This window comes from Dipodomys merriami, unplaced genomic scaffold, assembly GCF_024711535.1.
Source record: "Dipodomys merriami isolate MVZ:Mamm:240054 unplaced genomic scaffold, mDipMer1.0.p SCAF_4, whole genome shotgun sequence".
Taxonomy (NCBI): Eukaryota; Metazoa; Chordata; class Mammalia; order Rodentia; family Heteromyidae; genus Dipodomys; species Dipodomys merriami.
Genome location: NW_027205603.1, coordinates 4714750 through 4732418, shown reverse-complemented (window position 1 = coordinate 4732418; position 17669 = coordinate 4714750). Strand labels below are relative to the sequence as shown.

Here is a 17669-nt window from a genome sequence, read left to right as displayed (position 1 = left end):
ACCTAGCTCTGGGGCTGGGAAGGTGGCTCAGTGGTAGAGCGCTTGCCTTGCATGCCTGAGGCCCTGGGTTCGATTCCTCAGCACCACATAAGCAAAAAGAAAAAAAGCCAGAAGTGGCGCTGGGGCTCAAGTGGTAGAGTGCTAGCCTTGAGCTGAAGAACTGAGGGACAGCGCCCAGGCCCAGAGTTCAGGCCCCACAACTGGACCAAAAAAAAAAAGAAAAGAAAACCTAGATCCATCTTGCCCTTGCTTCAAAAATAGAATTACTTTTAAACTGGAAATCTGTATGTTCCTGGCAGGCTAGCTCAGTGCTTTGCAGGGCTATAACTTCACCCCTGGGCCTGAAATTGTTCCTGAAGGGATTTCTAAGCTTAAAGGTGTACAGTGGAGAAAGCTATCCTTAGGAAGGCCAGGTACTCATAGAGCAGCTCTCCAAAACCACCCACCCTGCCAAGATTCTGGTCTGCCTGATGTGGGTTTGGTATGTAGATTATTATAAATAATTATAATTTAGGTAGCTTTAATGAGCCCTGGACCTCTAGGCCAACTCTTAACTAATCCCATCGCTGGAGACGCAATCATCCAAAAATAGTGCGCTGACTTCCCTGAATTTCTGTTACGATTTTTGAACACAGTTCTTAAATTTTACTTATAAATCATCATTTCCTATTGAGAGGTGAGGCAGGGGTGAAAGAGAAAACAATGAGTTTTCCACTCAAGCTAGAAATCCTTTAATCTCTTTGGACCCAAATTTCCCTAGGCCCATTTAAAAAAAAAAAAATCTGAAGTCTGACTTCCTTCCAGTATTCAGTTCCAGCCTTTACATGATAAAACAGGGAGTTCCTCATTAGATTTTCCCAGGTCTTCAAATGACTGATACGAAGAAAACCAGATAAAAATGTGCAATGCTTCCGCCATCTTGCCTTGGATGGCTGTAGACTGAGTGGGAAGCACAGGGCAGTTGACACATGGCAGTAGAAAACCTGAACCATCTCAAAAGAGAGAGCCTGCAATAATATCCGATGATACCTTTCGTGCGTGCAACACCATATGGACTTAGCATAAGAGAACCATGAGGTAATGGAGTCTCAGCATGGGCCATGCTTTTGCATGAGTTTGCTATTGAATTTGGAAACCTGCAAGTGCGTGAAGCACATCAAAATCCAGGAGTTTCAACTTAATTGGACGCTTGGAAGGTAGTTTCAACAAAGAAACATTATACAGGTGCTAGGTTGTTTTTTTCCCCCCCTTACCAAGATGAGATATATTTTAATTATACCATCCAAATATATTATTTGCTTGTCCATTCGAGCTAACTGATTTGCTATTGGGTAGGCAAAAAAAATGGTACATAGGATCAGTATTGATTAGCAATAGGTGTTCAGTAATCGGTAATAGAGATTCTCAAATTCAAGTTCAAATGACCCAGAGAAAGAAAATCTAAGTTAAAATGTGCTATTGAGAGTTCTTCATCGTCAGGTCTATGACAATCTAAGACACCGGTATGGAAAGGAATATGAGCTTGCTGCTCAGAGGCTCGTGTGTGTGTGTGTGTGTGTGTGTGTGTGTGTGTGTGTGTGTGTGTGTGTGTGTGTGTGTGTGTGTGTGTGTGTGTGTGTGTGTGTGTAAGGAATATGAGCTTGCTGCTCAGAGGCTCTGGTGTGTGTGTGTGTGTGTGTGTGTGTGTGTGTGTGTGTGTGTGTGTGTGTGTGTGTGTGTGTTTGTGTACGCGCCGATGCGTGAGCTTTGAACTGTGATTCTCAGATCTCAGCCTCCTGATTAAAATTATAGGCATGAGTCACCAGGCCCAGCTCTAATTTATTTTTTCAAAGAAGAAAAGGTCAAAAGAAAAGGCATAACTGGATGACTGGATGACTATTTTATACTTGTTTACATTTTTTAAACTAAGTTTATGAGTACAATGCATCTTTGATCAATGCCGTCCTACATTAAAAATATTTATGATAAGCAGGCATAAGCTTTTCACCAAGTAAAAATATAATAAAATTAGGTGGGTTTGTTTTTGAGGCCATATCTTGCTAGACAGCCTCAAATTCATGATCCTCCTACCATGTCCAAGCCCTCTCCATCCCCCCCCAAAAGAAAAAAAAACAGCATTTTTAAATGGACCAGAGAACATATTTTTTAAAAGTGTTAAAATTATTGACTTGCACTTTACTTTTCTCTCCTCATTGTGTAAAGCATATTAAAAATGGCTGCTGCAATTCCAGTGGGCATGTGACATATCTTGAATCAAGAAAGACAAACTTCTTTTTGTCAGAAGTGTCCATTTTCCTGCCAGTCCTCTGACTCTCTATAAATTCCAGGCAGTGCTGGAATGTACTTCTGCTCGGAAGGCCAAGCACCTGTTTAATTTCACACTCCCTTGGTTCCTCAGGATAAACCCCAGATCCACAGTGTGGGCTCCAGTAAAATTCATTACTGGTCCAGATGTGCGTCTCCCGGTCAGCTGGCCTAGTAACCCTGCTGTTTATTGACAGGTTCTCAGGAATCAGATAGCTCCCAGTCAGCCAAGAAAGACATGCTGGCTGCCTTGAAATCCAGGCAGGAAGCTCTGGAGGAGACATTGCGCCAGCGGCTGGAGGAGCTGAAGCGGCTGTGTCTCCGGGAAGCGGTAAGCAGTTAAACCTGTGTTGTCTGACGTCATCATCTATACCTATGGAAGGACGGAAGGGTGGAGCCGGTTCTGGCAACCTCCAAACCTCCACCAGGTACTCTGGCACACACAGGAAGTAGATCTGGAGAGAAAATCACTTGTTAAAATTGGTACCAGCAGTCCCCTAACTGGGACCCTGCCAGAAGTCCAATGACAAGGCAGATGAACAATTCCTTTTCCATGCACGGAGGTTTATAAAACATTTCCTCTCGTGTCATTACCTCATTCGTTAGAGTGGCTTGACTCTATTTTTCCAAGAGCACTATCTGGATTTATGGTTGGGGGAAGCGTTTGCTTTTCCTGAAGACATTTCGGATATCATTGTGGGTCTGTAAGGTCACAAGATATGACTGAAATACTCAGTAATCCATTTTTTAATTAGGTTTAATATTTTAAAATTTTTTGGTACTGGTTCTGTTGCTTGAACTCAGGGCCTGTGCACTGTCCCCGAGCTTTCTTGTATAAGGCTAGCCACTTTTATCACTTGAGCCATAACTCTCTACTTTTGGCTTTTTTGGTGATTAATGGAGATAATTGTCCATGGACTTTCCTGCCAGTGCTGGCTTTGAACTATGATCATCAGATCTCAGCCTCCTAAGATCACAGGTGTGGGCCACCAGTGCTTGGCAATGCTCAGGAAACCTTTTAAGTTCCCGACATAGTATTCTGGCATTTTGCTGGTTAATTGGAAATAAGATTCTCTTCATATGTCTGACCCCAGCTGGCTTTCAACTTTGATCCTCTGATCTCAGCCTCTTGAGTAGCTAGGATTACAGACTTTTTTCTTTAATTTTTGGATTTTATTTTTGTGGGTTTTTTTTTTTTTTCAGTTGTAGGGCTTGAACTGTACACCTAGGCACTGTCTCTGAGCTCTTCAGCTCAAGGCTAGTGCTCTTAAACACTCAAGCTACAGCACCACTTCCAGTTTTCTGGTGGTTAATTGGAGATAAGAGGCTCATAGACTTTCCTGCCCAGGCTGGTTTTGAACCATGATCCTCAGGTCTTAGCCTTCTGAGTAGCTAAGATTACAGGTGTGAGCCACTGGCACCCAACATTTTTAAATTTTTTTTTTTTTGGGTCCAGTCGTGGGGCCTGAACTCTGGGCCTGGGCGCTGTCCCTCAGCTCTTCAGCTCAAGGCTAGCGCTCTACCACTTGAGCCACAGCGCCACTTCCGGCTTTTTTCATTTTGCTTATGTGGTGCTGAGGAATCGAACCCAGGGCCTCAGGCATGCAAGGCAAGTGCTCTACCACTGAGCCACCTTCCCAGCCCCACATTTTAAAATTTTTTTGGGGGGGGGTCCGGTCGTGAGGCCTGAACTCTGGGCCTGGGCGCTGTCCCTCAGCTCTTCAGCTCAAGGCTAGCGCTCTACCATTTGAGCCACAGCGCCACTTCCGGCTTTTTTCTTTTTGCTTATGTGGTGCTGAGGAATTGAACCCAGGGCCTCAGGCATGCAAGGCAAGCGCTCTACCACTGAGCCACCTTCCCAGCCCACATTTTAAAATTTTTAAATGCAGTCTTAGTCTAGCATTATAAAACTTAGTCTAGCATTGTAGTCTAGCATTATGAATTTGATGTAAAGCAATGTCTCCTCTAGCTTCTATCTAGTCTCGTCTTCATTTTCATGAGCACGTAGTGTCTTCTGCCATCCATGCCCATGTTTATTTGTGCCTGTGTTTACAATGTGCATTTGTACCTTCTTCTGTTGTGGACTGTATGGCTCTTGGTCACCAATGTTCAGGGACTTCAATGTTTAATGTGCCTGTGTGTGCGTGTGGTGTGCTTGCACGTGGGCGTGGGGAAGTTGCTGTCCTGGGCGATCAGAACATGACACAGAGCTCTGTGGATAAACAGTTCAGAATGGGAACTAGAAAGAGCTTCCCAAACAAAGTGTGAGCCCCCCAAATACTAATGCCTTGCATCAAGAGGGGGTTGTAGAATGAGATCACATTACACTTCAACTTGGCTTAATTATGGTCTGGATTGATTTAAACCAGAGCCCACTCAAAGCAGAACCACATTAGCACAAATCCATTGGAAATCTTAGGAAAGCAATCGTCCCAGCCAGGGGGAATGTGCTATGTGATACCGTTAATGTTAGCAACGATTTTACAAAGAATATGCTGGAACAATAGGAAAAAAATTATATATATATATATATATATATATATATATATATATATAGGTTTCAGTGTCTGTCTTTAATAATATGTACAGCTTTGTTTTGTTTTTAATAAAAGAAAAGTCTCTAAACCCAGCAGTGAATCTCCATTAGAAAATAGGAGAAACATGTCCAGGCGAGGTGAGTGTGAGGCTTTTAACAGTCCCACGGTCTCGCCTCAAACAAAACCAAATCAGAGCACAGAGCTCCCACTTCGTACAACGTTGACAACACAAAATCCAACTTGAGCAGCAGAAGGGAAAAAAACCAAAAACCCAAAGGCAGCTACTTGTTCCTTTCTGCTTAACTCTCTCCCCTTTTAACTCTCAGAAAAGTCAGGAAGTCAGGGCTGAGCCCTGGAGAGCCAGGGCAGGCAGGAGGCCTAGTGGGAGCTTTGGACTTTCTATAAAGACATAAACCCAATGAAGGCACCACGCACAGCAGTGCATTAAGTTTCCTCTCTGCCATGCAGCTCTGGTTACATATAAAATCAAATTAAATACCTGTGGAATCAAGCCTCAAACCCAGGTGACTTCAAGTCAATGGTGGAAAACCAGTAGCCTCATTTTTACCATATATTTTAAAACCACAAACCCTTTAGAGTTATAAACCCATGACACGGGGCTGGGAAGGTGGCTCAGTGGTAGAGCACTTGCCTTGCATGCATGAGGCCCTGGGTTCGATTCCTCAGCACCACATAAGCAGAAAAAAAAAAAAAGCCAGAAGTGGCACTGTGGCTTAAGTGGTAGAGTGCTAGCCTTGATCTGAAGAGCTGAGGGACAGCGCCCAGGCCCAGAGTTCAGACCCCATGACCGGAACCAAACCCCCCCCCCAAAAAAATAAAATAAACCCATGACACCATAACAACCTTTCCTCTCCTTTTTTCCTAAGTTTCAAGGCAGGAAAAAAAAGAAAGTCCTGACCATAGGGAACCCTCGATAGTTTGCATTCATTTATCGACAGACTTGGAGGGGAACAGGATAAAAAGTTGCAGAATAGACACGTGACTGCTTGGGAGATAGTTGAATGGCATTTTTTTTTAAAGAATAAAAACAGGGACTGATATAGCAAAGTGGTCTGTGCTCCAATAGTTGGCCATTGTACTCTGAAATGCTTACACAGAGGAATAAAAAGAAAATCTACCAGGTCACTCCCAGTGATGTGGGTGCAGCAGGAAAGAGATTCTGGACAGCAGAGATGCAGGAGAGCCAATGGTGTGCGTCTGTGTGGGTGTGCATGTGCATGTGCACAAGCACAGCAGTACATCAGCACACAGCAGAATGAGAGAGGCCGCAGTGACCCCTCCCTGCAGTGGGATCCCCTGCCATTGGCTGCTAAGGACTAGATTGGCCAGCCCAAAAGCCTTTTCCTGGGATACTAGCAGTTCCCAGACACTGCTAAGCCCTTCCTGATCAGAGCAGCCCACTGCGTCGTTGTGTATGTAGCATCTGCATTGGTTTAGGGCCAGACCTGGTCTTTGCTGGACATTGTCCTTGGCGGAACACAGTAGTTTTGGAGGTTACCTCTTGCAGTCCAGTCAGGCTAAGCCTCCACAGCCTGGGTCAGCTGCTTACTCCAGTTGATCTTTATTCATGAAACCTCGATGTAGCACACTCATGGAGAGCCTACTTCTAATCCTGATCTACTCATTCCTGAGATCTTGCACTGATCCTGGGTTGTTGTGTTCATCGGGGTCTGTCATTCTATCCCCGATAATTAGATCTCCAGAGCCCAAAGCACACACTCAACAGAATTCATTAGATACCTTGTCAGTGAAAATAGATTAACTTAAAACTCTTAATTTTACACACGTTAGTGTCTTTTTTTTTTTTTTTTTGCCAGTCCTGGGGCTTGAACTGTCTGAGCCTGAGCACTGTTCCTGAGTTTCTATTGCTCAAGGCTAGCACTACCACTTGAGCCACAGTGCCACTTCTGGCCTTTTCTGTGTATGTAGTACTGAGGAACCGAACCCAGGGCTTCATGCATGCTAGGCAAACACTCTACCACTGAGCCACATTCCCAGCCCAGGTTAGTGTCTTTTTTTTTTTGGTCTGTTGTGGGGCTTGAGCTCTGGGCCATAGCACTGTCCCTCAGCTCTTCAGCTCAAGGTGAGTGCTCTACCACTTGGGCCACAGCATCACTTCTGGTTTTCTGGTGATTTATTAGAGATAGAGTCTCACGGACTTTCCTGCCCAGGCTGGCTTTGAACCATGATCCTCAGATCTCAGTCTCCTGAGTAGCTAGGATTACAGGGTGTGAGCCACTGGTGCCGGAAGGTTAGTGTCTTTTTATGTTCAGCCTATTCCTTGAGTATCTGGCCAGAGTGGAGTATTTACTATCCATACTCAGTCTTTAAATTATGTAGTGCATTTTTTTCTGTGATTCACCATATAAATACCACTCCTCTTAAGAGAAATCACTTGAAAGAACTTTTCAACTGAGATATTGCAGGGGATATTTGATACAGGGCAGAGAACACATGGTTGGACTATGGAGTATGGCCCAAGCAAGTGCAAGGTCCTGAGTTCAAAACCCCAGTACCTCCCTTTCCCAGAAAGTCAGAGGACAGGGTTTAGAATAGAAAGTCCCTAGAGATGGTAGAGCTGCTGCATTACTGGTTGTGTGATATTGCCTGGCACACTGTGGGTATAGGGGGTTTCTAAGTAGACTGGCAAGTGAGTCGAATTATAGTTGTGTTTAAGCCAGTCAAACTTTTATTTACTTTTGATAGAAATTGATTCTGGGGAAAAAGGAAGAAATAATAATTTAAAAAAAAAACTTTCCAAAGTGCAGGTATTCTGTAGAGAAAAGAATGTCACACATTTTTATAGAGGTGAAATTTCATTTCCTGAAGTCTTATTTAGGCATGGTACTGACTTATTTATATATGGAATGTGTGTGTTGATTGGTGCGTGCATGATTGTGTGCGTGTAGCCTCGATGCTGGCACACGTGCTGTGCGATGATTTATCACCGCTCTGAATGCTGTTTCCGCACACACAGGAGCTCACTGGGAAACTGCCCGTCGAATATCCCCTAGATCCAGGAGAGGAACCGCCTATTGTTCGGAGAAGAATAGGGACTGCATTCAAGCTGGATGAGCAGAAAATCCTGCCCAAAGGAGAGGTGCGGTGCCCTTCCCTTCCCTTCCCCCTCCCTTAGGACCTCCAAGTTCTCTGCAAAGGTTTCTCCATTGCTTCCTAATACCAGGAGCTCGCCTTCATCTCTTCCAGAGTGAGCTGGTTCCTTGGTATGTGGTTCTCTTAGGAGGATGACTTTGTTTACCTTTGGAGGCCTTTGGTGTTGGCTGAAGTTTATTTGTCTAACACTCTAGGCCAGTTGCTAGTGGCCCCCGTTAAGTTTGAGGGGAACATTCTGGGGATGCCTGTGCCTCCTTGTCTCTGCAATGGTGGCCCTGCCACGGTGACTCAGACTCTTACCTCATGGGGTCCGTGGAAGGGAGCAGAAGAAGAGGGAAAGGCAGGGCCTTGTCCCCAGGGGCACTGTTCAGTAAGGCCTGCCTTCCCAGTCTGAATTTACCTGGCTGCTGAAACTAGTGTGTATTCAGGCAAAAGGCGTGAAATCCATCCTGGACTCTCGTGTCTGTATTTGGGAGAGACTTATTTCAAAAGGTTTTGTTTGTTTGTTTGTTTTTTGATCCTGTTTTGTCTGAACACTGGTGAGGGCCAAGACTGGAGAAATCAGATTGGGGGGGATAGGGGCTCCCAAAACAAAAGTAAACACTTGAACCTCTGGTTGAGTAGCAAGTATCCAGCCTCCGTCCAGAAGAAATGAAGGGCAAGTGGACCTTCTGCTCCAGGGTCTCCCCAAATCTCTTCTGAATAGTTACTCATTAACATGAGACCCAAGAGGACAGGGCTCAGAGCCCAGGGAACGAACGAACGGAGTGTACTTTCAGTCTTTTGAGAAAGCGATTGAGAGGAACATGGCTTCCTAGCGTGAGACACGGTGTGGACACAGAGAGGACGCTCAGGTGCCTGGGGTGGGGGTGGGTCCCTGGAAGTGCTAGGAAATCACCTAAACCTGCAGTCTCAGGTCCCCCAGGAGGCTGAGTGCACACCCACAATGAGATGTGACCAGGCCAGGTTCGCAGTGCTAGGGTTAAGTGAGTGATAGATGAGACGCTGTCCCCTGGCCACTTTGGGGTCTTGGTTGTACTGTCTGTTGTGGGCTCCTGAGGGTTGGGCAGACGCCCATAAGCTCCCAGGTACCCAGGCTGCGACAGTAAAGAGGCGCAAATGTGAGCATCACAGAGCCGGCTCTCAGGGGAAAGACAGGGGCTGAGCGAGGAGGGAGCTAGCCCAGAAAGAGGAAGGAGGGGACCCCGAACACCATCCAAGTTGCTGAGGGAAAACTGGTTCTGCCACCGCCTACTCTGCAGGCCCCGTGTGGGGGCCAAGCCGGGCAGGGCTCCCAGAGCGGAGCAGGCAGGTGTGCGGATGGCTGGGGCTTGTAAAAGCAGTCAGGTCAGTGAGGATGTGTCCCAACACGAGGGACACGAAAGTGTGACAGAGGGCAGGGGTGAGCTAACTCAGAAGACTGTTCTAGAAATCGGGCCACTTCCTGTGCCCCAAATGGAAGGAAAATGACAGCTGGATGAATGTCCCCAGGAGCCTTGTTCTAGGCGGGAGAAATGAAGCCAGGCAAAGCTTGGGAAGGGATTCAGGGTAGGATGGGGGGGTTGGAGCCCCACACCTCCCCATGTGCCATCTTCCATGATAGATGATGACTCCCCCCAAAATAAATGAATAAATAAAACCACAGGAAGCGGAGCTGGAGCGCCTGGAACGAGAGTTCGCCATTCAGTCCCAGATCACCGAGGCTGCCCGCCGCCTGGCCAGTGACCCCAACGTCAGCAAGAAACTGAAAAAACAAAGAAAAACCTCGTACCTGAACGCACTGAAGAAGCTGCAGGAGATTGAAAATGCCATCAATGAGAACCGAGTCAAGTCTGGGAAGAAACCCACGCAGAGGACCTCGCTGGTCATAGACGGTCAGTGCCAGCCCCTCCCACGGCCACATAGCGGCCACGTGCACACAGTGACAGCCCTGTGCGGGGAGGGGGAGACAAGGGTCACAGGACCTCACCTCTGATGTCTCCCCTGAGGGAGCAAGCAACACCCCCCCCCACACACACACACATACTCCTCACCATGATCAGGGTGACTAGGCTAGCCCAGGCTAGGCCAGAGCTAACCCACCCCCATCTCCACGCCCACCCCTGCCAATCTCAGGGATCTGCCTACTCCTCTCCAAGGCTGGAAGGCAAGGTGGACAGCTTGTAGGATAAGCAAGTAGGGGACCACCCCCTGCTACCCTCTGCCCCCCCCAATCTCCCACCCCAGGCTGATTGGGTGGCCAGGACCCTTCTAGCAAAAACTGTGACTTGAGAGGCTCTGGCTATCCCCTCAGATTGTCCGGAGCCCTGAACCCCCCATCTGGGCTTAAGGGTTTGGCTAATGATGTTTGGTAAATTCCAGAAGGAAATTCCCCTCCATCCGCCAACACACTTCGAGTCTCCCTAATGATCGTAAGCTTTTTCTTTTCTCTTAAGTCAGCAGATTCTTGATAGCCTATGTGGATTGTTATGTATATACTTTTGCTCTAGAAAGGCAGAAAGGAGAAGTTTCCAGAAGTTTTATTGGGGGGGGTGGGGTGGGGTGTTCTGGGTGGATGCAGCCTGGGAGGTTTATTATCCAGACAACTGTGGAGGGTATGCTATGTCCCTGCATGGAGCGCAGAATGGTTAGGCACGGTCCACTGCATGTTGGGTATCTTGTGCCACAATTATATATCTACAGCCTAAAATATGGGCATACCAGGGAAGCAATGGTAGGCTGGAGATTCGGATCAGAACCTTCCATCCCCTTGCCCACATCCACCTGACAATATAAAGAAGTGAATTCCAATGGGAAGGCCATTAAAAAAATACTTTTATGCTCTAGAAAACCAGAAATGGCCATTTCTCTACTATCTCCACGTTCCCCAACTTCCTTACAGACAGCCTTCTCTCTCTTACACCTCCTTTGAGGCCCACATCTGCCCCTCCAAGGCACTTGGACTTTCCGGCTCAGCGGAAAAAAATCCAAAAACCTGAGGCCAGCTCAGATTAAAAAAAAAAAAAAAAAAGATAGGGAGACCCTATCTCAAAGAACAAGCCTGGAGTAGTGGCATAGATCCATAATCCCAGGTACCGTACTTGTAACAGGAGGATCATAGTTCAAGGCCAGCCCAGGCCCAAACCTGGTAACTAAAAAGGGCTGGAGGCATGGCTCAAAGCACAGGTCCCTGAGTTCAAACGCCAGTACCACCAAACAAAAAAATTAAAGATAAAACTCTAAAACTCTAAACTTGGAATCTGAAGAGTGTAGCCCTTTGCTGACTTGCCAGGGAACAGAGCAAGTTCAGACAAAACCACCTTCCTAGGTCTACCTCAGTTTCCCCAGTGGAATTTAATTTATGTGAAATAAGGAGGATTATTTTACTGTCACCCACTTGGGCGTGCTCGTAATTGAATGGTGTCTATAAAAATAAGCTTTAGAGAGACAGAGTCTGTACTTAGCAGGCATGTTTTCTCTCCTAATGACTTGAGTTTATTGAGAAACCATTTATTGCCATGTGAGCAAAACTTAAGTTCCCTTCTCGAGTTTCGCATTTGTGGCATAAATAGCAGTTGACTTCCTCTGGTGCAGTCAGTACATGCCCCGAGTTAGTGCTGGGACAATGATGTGCTTAGTGGGACCTGGCAGCCTTTATGTGATAGGAAAACGCTCTGCTGTGGTATCCCCTCAATCAGAACAAAACCCACAAAGGCTGGGTGCCTTGTGCTCTCTGGGGTAGGGCCTGTCAAAACACCTCAAAGCGCTGCCATTGTATTCCATGGATTCTTTCTTTGGCATTAGAAAGAGAAGGGGAAGGGGTGGTCATACACCCAAGTCCTTTTGTTCCCACAGAGGAACCAACCCAACCTCTTAGATTCTGCTTTACTTATTTATTTTTGGTCTTCTAGATGGAAATATTGCCAGCGAGGACAGCTCCCTCTCTGATGCCCTTGTTCTTGAAGATGGTAGGTTTTTATTTCTGGCTCTCAATGGAGGGATAGTGCTGAAGCAGAGTTGTTGTACATTCAGTGATGGCTTGGCTGAGGGGGAAAGCCAGGCAGGTGGCAGCTGGATTCCTGCCCACATCCATGCCTGAGTCGAAAGCGGGTGGGTGTTATTGATTGCAATCAGAGTATTTCCTTTGGCCCAGAGGTGAAATGGGATTTAAAAAAAAAAAAACTAAACAGAGAATCTGTAGTTTGTGTATAGTTTCCTGTGGAGTGTTCATGTCGTGGTGAGAGGTGGAAATAGATTTGGATCAAAAATCAACACAGAGTCCTGATGTCGGTGGCTCACACCTGTAATCCTAGCTACTCAGGAGGCTGAGATCTAAGGATTGGGGTTCAAAGCCAGCCCGGGCAGAAAAGTCTCCATGAGACTCTTGCTCCAGTTAACCATTCATAAACTCGAAGTGATAGAGCGCTAGACTTGAGCAAAACAAACACAGAACCAACCAGGAGTCTAGAGTAGTTGCAGGGAAGAAAATCCACCTCTGGTGCTTTCTGAGACAGCGGGGGGAGGGGGAGGGAGATACCCTTTCCACATCTGGCCAGCCATGGACATTATTCTATTTACATTAGACGCTCCAGCCCTGTCCCTTGGCAGGCTATCCCGTCCCCCAGCTCTGTACTGGGGTTTGAACTTAGGACCTCACACTCACTCAGCTTCCTTGTTCAGCTGGTGTGCTCTAGCACTTGAGCCACCCAGCTTTTTATTGGTTATATGAAAATGGAGACTCTCAGACTTTTATGGCCCAGGCTGGCCTTGATCTACCATCCTCCAGACCTCAACCTCCTGGGTAGTTAGGATGACAGGTAAGAGGCACAGCTATCTGGCTGTGATATTTTCATAACGAGTCTTAGCAAAGCAGGACTAAACCCCTGACACACCATCACCGTCTCCAGCCAAAGTTAAGAATTCCAAAACTCGGAACCATTTCTGAGTCTTGTTGTGGGTGTTAAACCAAATGATTAGGTGGGGGAACATTAATTACATAGAAATATATTAAGTGGCAGTTAATTTTTTTGCCCTCTGGGGAAACCTCAGGCAGGCAGTGATAAGTGGTTTTTCAGAGGGAAAACATAAAAGGCCTACCCAAGTCCTAGCAATAATGATAATTGCAATAATAATAGTCATTGCTCTTGATGTGGAGAACGTCTGGTGAGTTATTTACCCAGTCCTCTTGGCTCTACTTATTACAAGTCAGATTGGAATATTTTATTGTCTGCTTCAGTACATGGAGGTACATGGAGGCATCCAAGAAACAGAAATGCATTTTCTGTTCTGGTGTGTGTGTGTGTGCATGTGTGTGCATGTGCTGATCCTGGGGCTTGAACTCAGGGCCTTGAACTCAGAGCTTTTGTGTTCAAGGCTAGCACTCTACAGTTTGAGCCATAGCTCTGCTTCTGTCTTTTTGGTGGTTAATTGGATATTAGAGTCTTGTGGACTTTCCTGCCCAGACTAGCTTCGAATCACAATCCTCAGCTCTCAGCCTCCTGAGTAGCTAGGTTAGCAGGCGTGAGCCACCGGCACCTGGCTAAGATTCATTTTCAGTGCCAAATGTCCAACCCTGTTATGACTTCTGGTGCCCCCATCTCTTCTGGGAAGGGAACAAGAACAAGTTAGTGATGTTCTTTTGTGACAAAGGAGTGACCAGAGCAACAGGTAATGTTGGCTCGAGCGAGACATCAGTCTTGATCATCCTTTCCTCCCCATGTTCCCAGGTCTCCAATATCCTGAAAGCGCCCTTGTGCCACTTTGTGTCCCAGACTCCCACTGCAGGGGTGGGGGGGACTGGTTCTCCCTCCTTCTCCCCCTCCCCCTCTGCCCCTCGCTCTCCCTCTTTCCCTCTCCCTCTCTCATCTCCCTCTATCTTCTCTTTCCCTCCATCCCTCTCAATCTCTATGTCTGTCTCTCTCTTTCTGCATTACTGGGGTTTGAACTCAGGGTCTTACGCTTGCTAAGTAACTGCTGTTCAGCTTGAGCTGTGACGCTCCCCCCCATGCTCACCCCCTTTTTTTTTTCATTCTTTTCTGATAAGGTCTCACATTTTGCAAGGAGTCCAGCATCTGTCACATAGTTCAGATCACAGGCATGCACCACCACACCCAGCCCTCAGTTTCTAGACCTCCTGTATTGATTTGGGAGGCAGGAAGTGGGGGGCAAAGGAGGGGTGGGAGTGTATTTAGGCTTCTGGGTTAAGGGTTAAGAATGCAGTTGTGAAACCCCATGCCTGCCTGGTGGTGGCCCCCCTCTACCCGTCCCCCATGTCCCCCCCCCCCCCGCCTTCCCCATGAACACAAAGGTCCTTCCTCTTCTCTGTCCCAGGATCTCATTACAAGACACAAGACATCTTTTGCTGGTCCTCCCTCATCCCTCTGCTCCCAGCCCCAACCTGCCAGATGAATCATTCTGCAGCAGGGTTTCCATCCTAACTATGTGACTCGCGCTTATTAACAACGTGCAGAGTTCTCCTGCAGTTCCCCTCTGCTTGCCTGCCATTCAAGGTCCCAGGCAGTGCTCAGGGCTCCTTGCTTGTCATGGTGCCATCCGGAAACCCGGCCCCTTGCTCTCCGCCCCCTTTCACCAGCCACTGCCCAGCTGGACTATGCCCACGGCCCTCACCCAGCCCTCACCACTACATGCTCCCGCCCTGTGTCCTTCCTTCCTCTTCCCCATGGTGCCTTCCCCTGTCCAGCTGCAGTGTTTCCTCTAAAAGTCTTCTACCTGCCCCACCGTGCCCATGGGAGATGGAGCAACCCCAAGGCCCTTCCTAAATTAAATTCCACCCACACGGGGCCAGAGATGTAACTCAGTGGTAGAGCACTTGTGTAGCTCGTGTGAGGCCCTGGGTTCAGTCCCAACATTGCCAATTAATTAAAATATATCAGAACAGATTAAGAACATAGGTAGTTCTGGAATTAAAACAAACAAAAAAAAAAAAAACCAGACTAAATAACTAGATCCCTGGGCAGAGAATCATACTTGGTGGATATACCTTCATTTTTTCCCCCTCCATTAAATGTGTCTTGAGCACCTGCTGAGTGTCCACACTCATTCCTGATCCTGAGGGCATCATAGAGGGCGGAGCAGACAAAACCTTCCTGAAGCTTAAATTTCCCCCAAACAAACTCGATGTTTACTGTTTCTTAAAGTTACAAAGTAGGGGTGTAGCTCCATGGAAAGCCTCAGGTTCAATCCCACCACCATAAAAGAAAACAGTTACAATAAAGCCAGGCATGGTAGCACATGTCTATGATCCTAGCTAGGGGAAAAAAGCATAAGTAGGGGACTGCTTGAAAAAAAAAAAAAAACTTTAACAAAGGGGGAAAAAAAGAAAAAAAAAGGCTGAGGGCATAGCTCAAGTGGTAGAGTGCTTGCTAGAACAAGGCCCTGGGTTCAAGTCCCTGTACTACAAAATCAGGAGTTGTGATATACTAAATAGTAAGTACGTTCTTGCTGTGATTTGAAAGCTATTGGATAGAATTTAGGCTTTAATTAACAGGATTCATTCATTAAAAGAGCCACCTCTCCTCCCAGCTCATTCTGCTGGGAGTTTAGATCTGCAGAGTCCCAGGGCTCTCGGGGGACACGGGTGGAGCTTTGCCACGTGGCTCCAGTGTGCTGTGGCAGTACTGGGGTGACCGAGGCGTGTCTTTCTTCCTGTCTCCATGCAGAAGATGCTCAGGTTACCAGCACAATATCCCCCTTACAGTCCCCGCACAAGGGACTCCCCCCGCGGCCGCCGTCCTCACACAACAGGCCTCCGCCTCCGCAGTCCCTGGAGGGACTCAGGCAGATGCACTATCACCGCAGCGACTACGACAAGTCCCCCATAAAGCCCAAGATGTGGAGCGAGTCGTCCCTGGATGAGCCCTATGAGAAGGTCAAGAAGCGTTCCTCCCACAGTCATTCCGGGTGAGTCGGGCCAGGAGGCCAAAAGCAGGTCACTGCTGACATTGCCTGTCCACGAAGGTGGCCAGAGCTCACCTACAGACCCCAAGTCCTCCTCCCCCACATAGTCCTCCCCCCCACATAGTGCTCCATAGCCTGGCTTTGCCTTTCTGTGCGCACAGCGCCCTCTGCTGCCCACTCTGTCGAGGCGCAGGGAAACTGGCAGGCCTGGCTCACACTCAACCTGCTGGCAGATGGCTTTAACGTTGTTAAGTTCCACGGGAATTAATTAGGAGATCTTTAGGCAGCACAGTTCCAAGATGGCAAAACGAGAGGCTACTCACAGGAATCCCAAAGCGGTGTGAAATCCAAAACCGTCTTCCGGCAGAGTTGTGGAGCCAAGCTGCTGCAACCCGAGCTGCGCATTATCAGCCCATTCCTTGGATAATATTGTAGACAGCGTTGGGGTTCGGGGGGGGGGGGGGGGGGTTGGAAGGCACTTCTGGTTCAAGTCTGTGTTTTTCTCATTTCCGTTAATTACACACCCTATAAAGACCTGGGGGTGGAAGGGAGGGCTCCAGAAATAAAGAAATAAAGGGAAGGCTTCATAGACTAGAGAGATCATCTAGGGAGGGTCTGTATCTGCTATTGACTGAAGCGGGGGAGTAGGGACAAGCCCCCCTCACCCCACACCCCATTGCTGGAGAAAAGGCAGCGATCCGGAGGGGAGAAAGGGAGTCCTGCACCAGCCTCCCATCCATCCCGGGAGCTCTGCGCCCCACGTTGCTCAGGCCCGCGGGGAAAGGTGCCTGGCTGTGGGGCAGGGGTGTGGAGCTTGGCTTGCCTGCTTGGTCCTCAGCAGCCACAAGCGCTTTCCCAGCACGGGGAGCTGCGCCGAGGCCGGCGGCGGCGGGGGAAGCGGCTCCTTGCAGAACAGCCCCATCCGAGGCCTCCCGCACTGGAACTCGCAGTCCAGCATGCCCTCCACGCCAGACCTGCGCGTCCGGAGCCCCCACTACGTCCATTCCACGAGGTGAGTCCTCGGGCCCTCCGCACCTCGCCTTGGTCTATAGCGAGGCATGGTGGACCCCTAGCCGTGGCCAAAGGACAGGTGAGCTGGAATCCGGCCTGAGCCAGTGAGACGAGGTCTCTTTGTAAGTGAAGAAAGCTTGAAAACCAGAGCAGTCAGACCACGTTAGCCAAGAAATCTGACAGCCCCCTTTGCAAGTCTAGGGACACGGGGCTTACACTAGGGGATCCCCAGGCTCCTGGATCAGCGTCCTCAGTGGACTTGGAGGCAGGAAAGCTGGTTAGCATCGGAAGTGGGGAATCCCAATCACCCTTGCACTGACCTTGATTTATTTGATAGTATGCCCAGGATTATTTCAGACTGGCTTTAATGCTCCAGATATAAATTAACAGCAAGTAAAACAGGCAAAAAATTAAGCTTCAGTATATTGCATCCATCTTCTCAAACAGAAGTAAAGCCAGGTCATGGAAGGTCCCTTGCTGGGGGCCTCCAGTGGGGGCTTGAGTGGTGGAGGAGCCACCGTTGACTTCTTATCCCCAGCCTTGGGTACCATCATCTGTCCAGTGACAGGGCCACTGATGGAGTCAGGTAGTGGGGACTATAGACAGCTCCACATAGGGTATTTGTACCATGGGGGAGGGGGGGATGTGCTCCACCAAGCTTCCAGCGTAGAGTCTTCACGGGAAATGGTCATCTGTTTGTGTGGGTTTGGGAGTGATTTGTTTTAATCATATGAAAGGGTCTTTGTAGGAGCATTGGTTTGGGTTTGGGGGGATTTTAGTTCTGTC

General features: G+C 48.0%; 1 protein-coding gene across 8 annotated transcripts in view; it reads left to right on the top strand.

Moving 5' to 3' along the window:
- Frmd4a (FERM domain containing 4A) overlaps window positions 1-17669 on the top strand; it is a 526608-nt gene that overhangs the window by 495543 nt on the left and 13396 nt on the right. For all 8 annotated transcript variants that reach the window (XM_069990391.1, XM_069990392.1, XM_069990393.1 and 5 more), the window contains 6 exons: window positions 2502-2635; window positions 7840-7962; window positions 9622-9850; window positions 11867-11923; window positions 15635-15875; window positions 16711-16884. In XM_069990391.1, the coding sequence (XP_069846492.1) occupies window positions 2502-2635; window positions 7840-7962; window positions 9622-9850; window positions 11867-11923; window positions 15635-15875; window positions 16711-16884 (958 nt within the window). The remainder of the gene's footprint in view (window positions 1-2501; window positions 2636-7839; window positions 7963-9621; window positions 9851-11866; window positions 11924-15634; window positions 15876-16710; window positions 16885-17669) is intronic.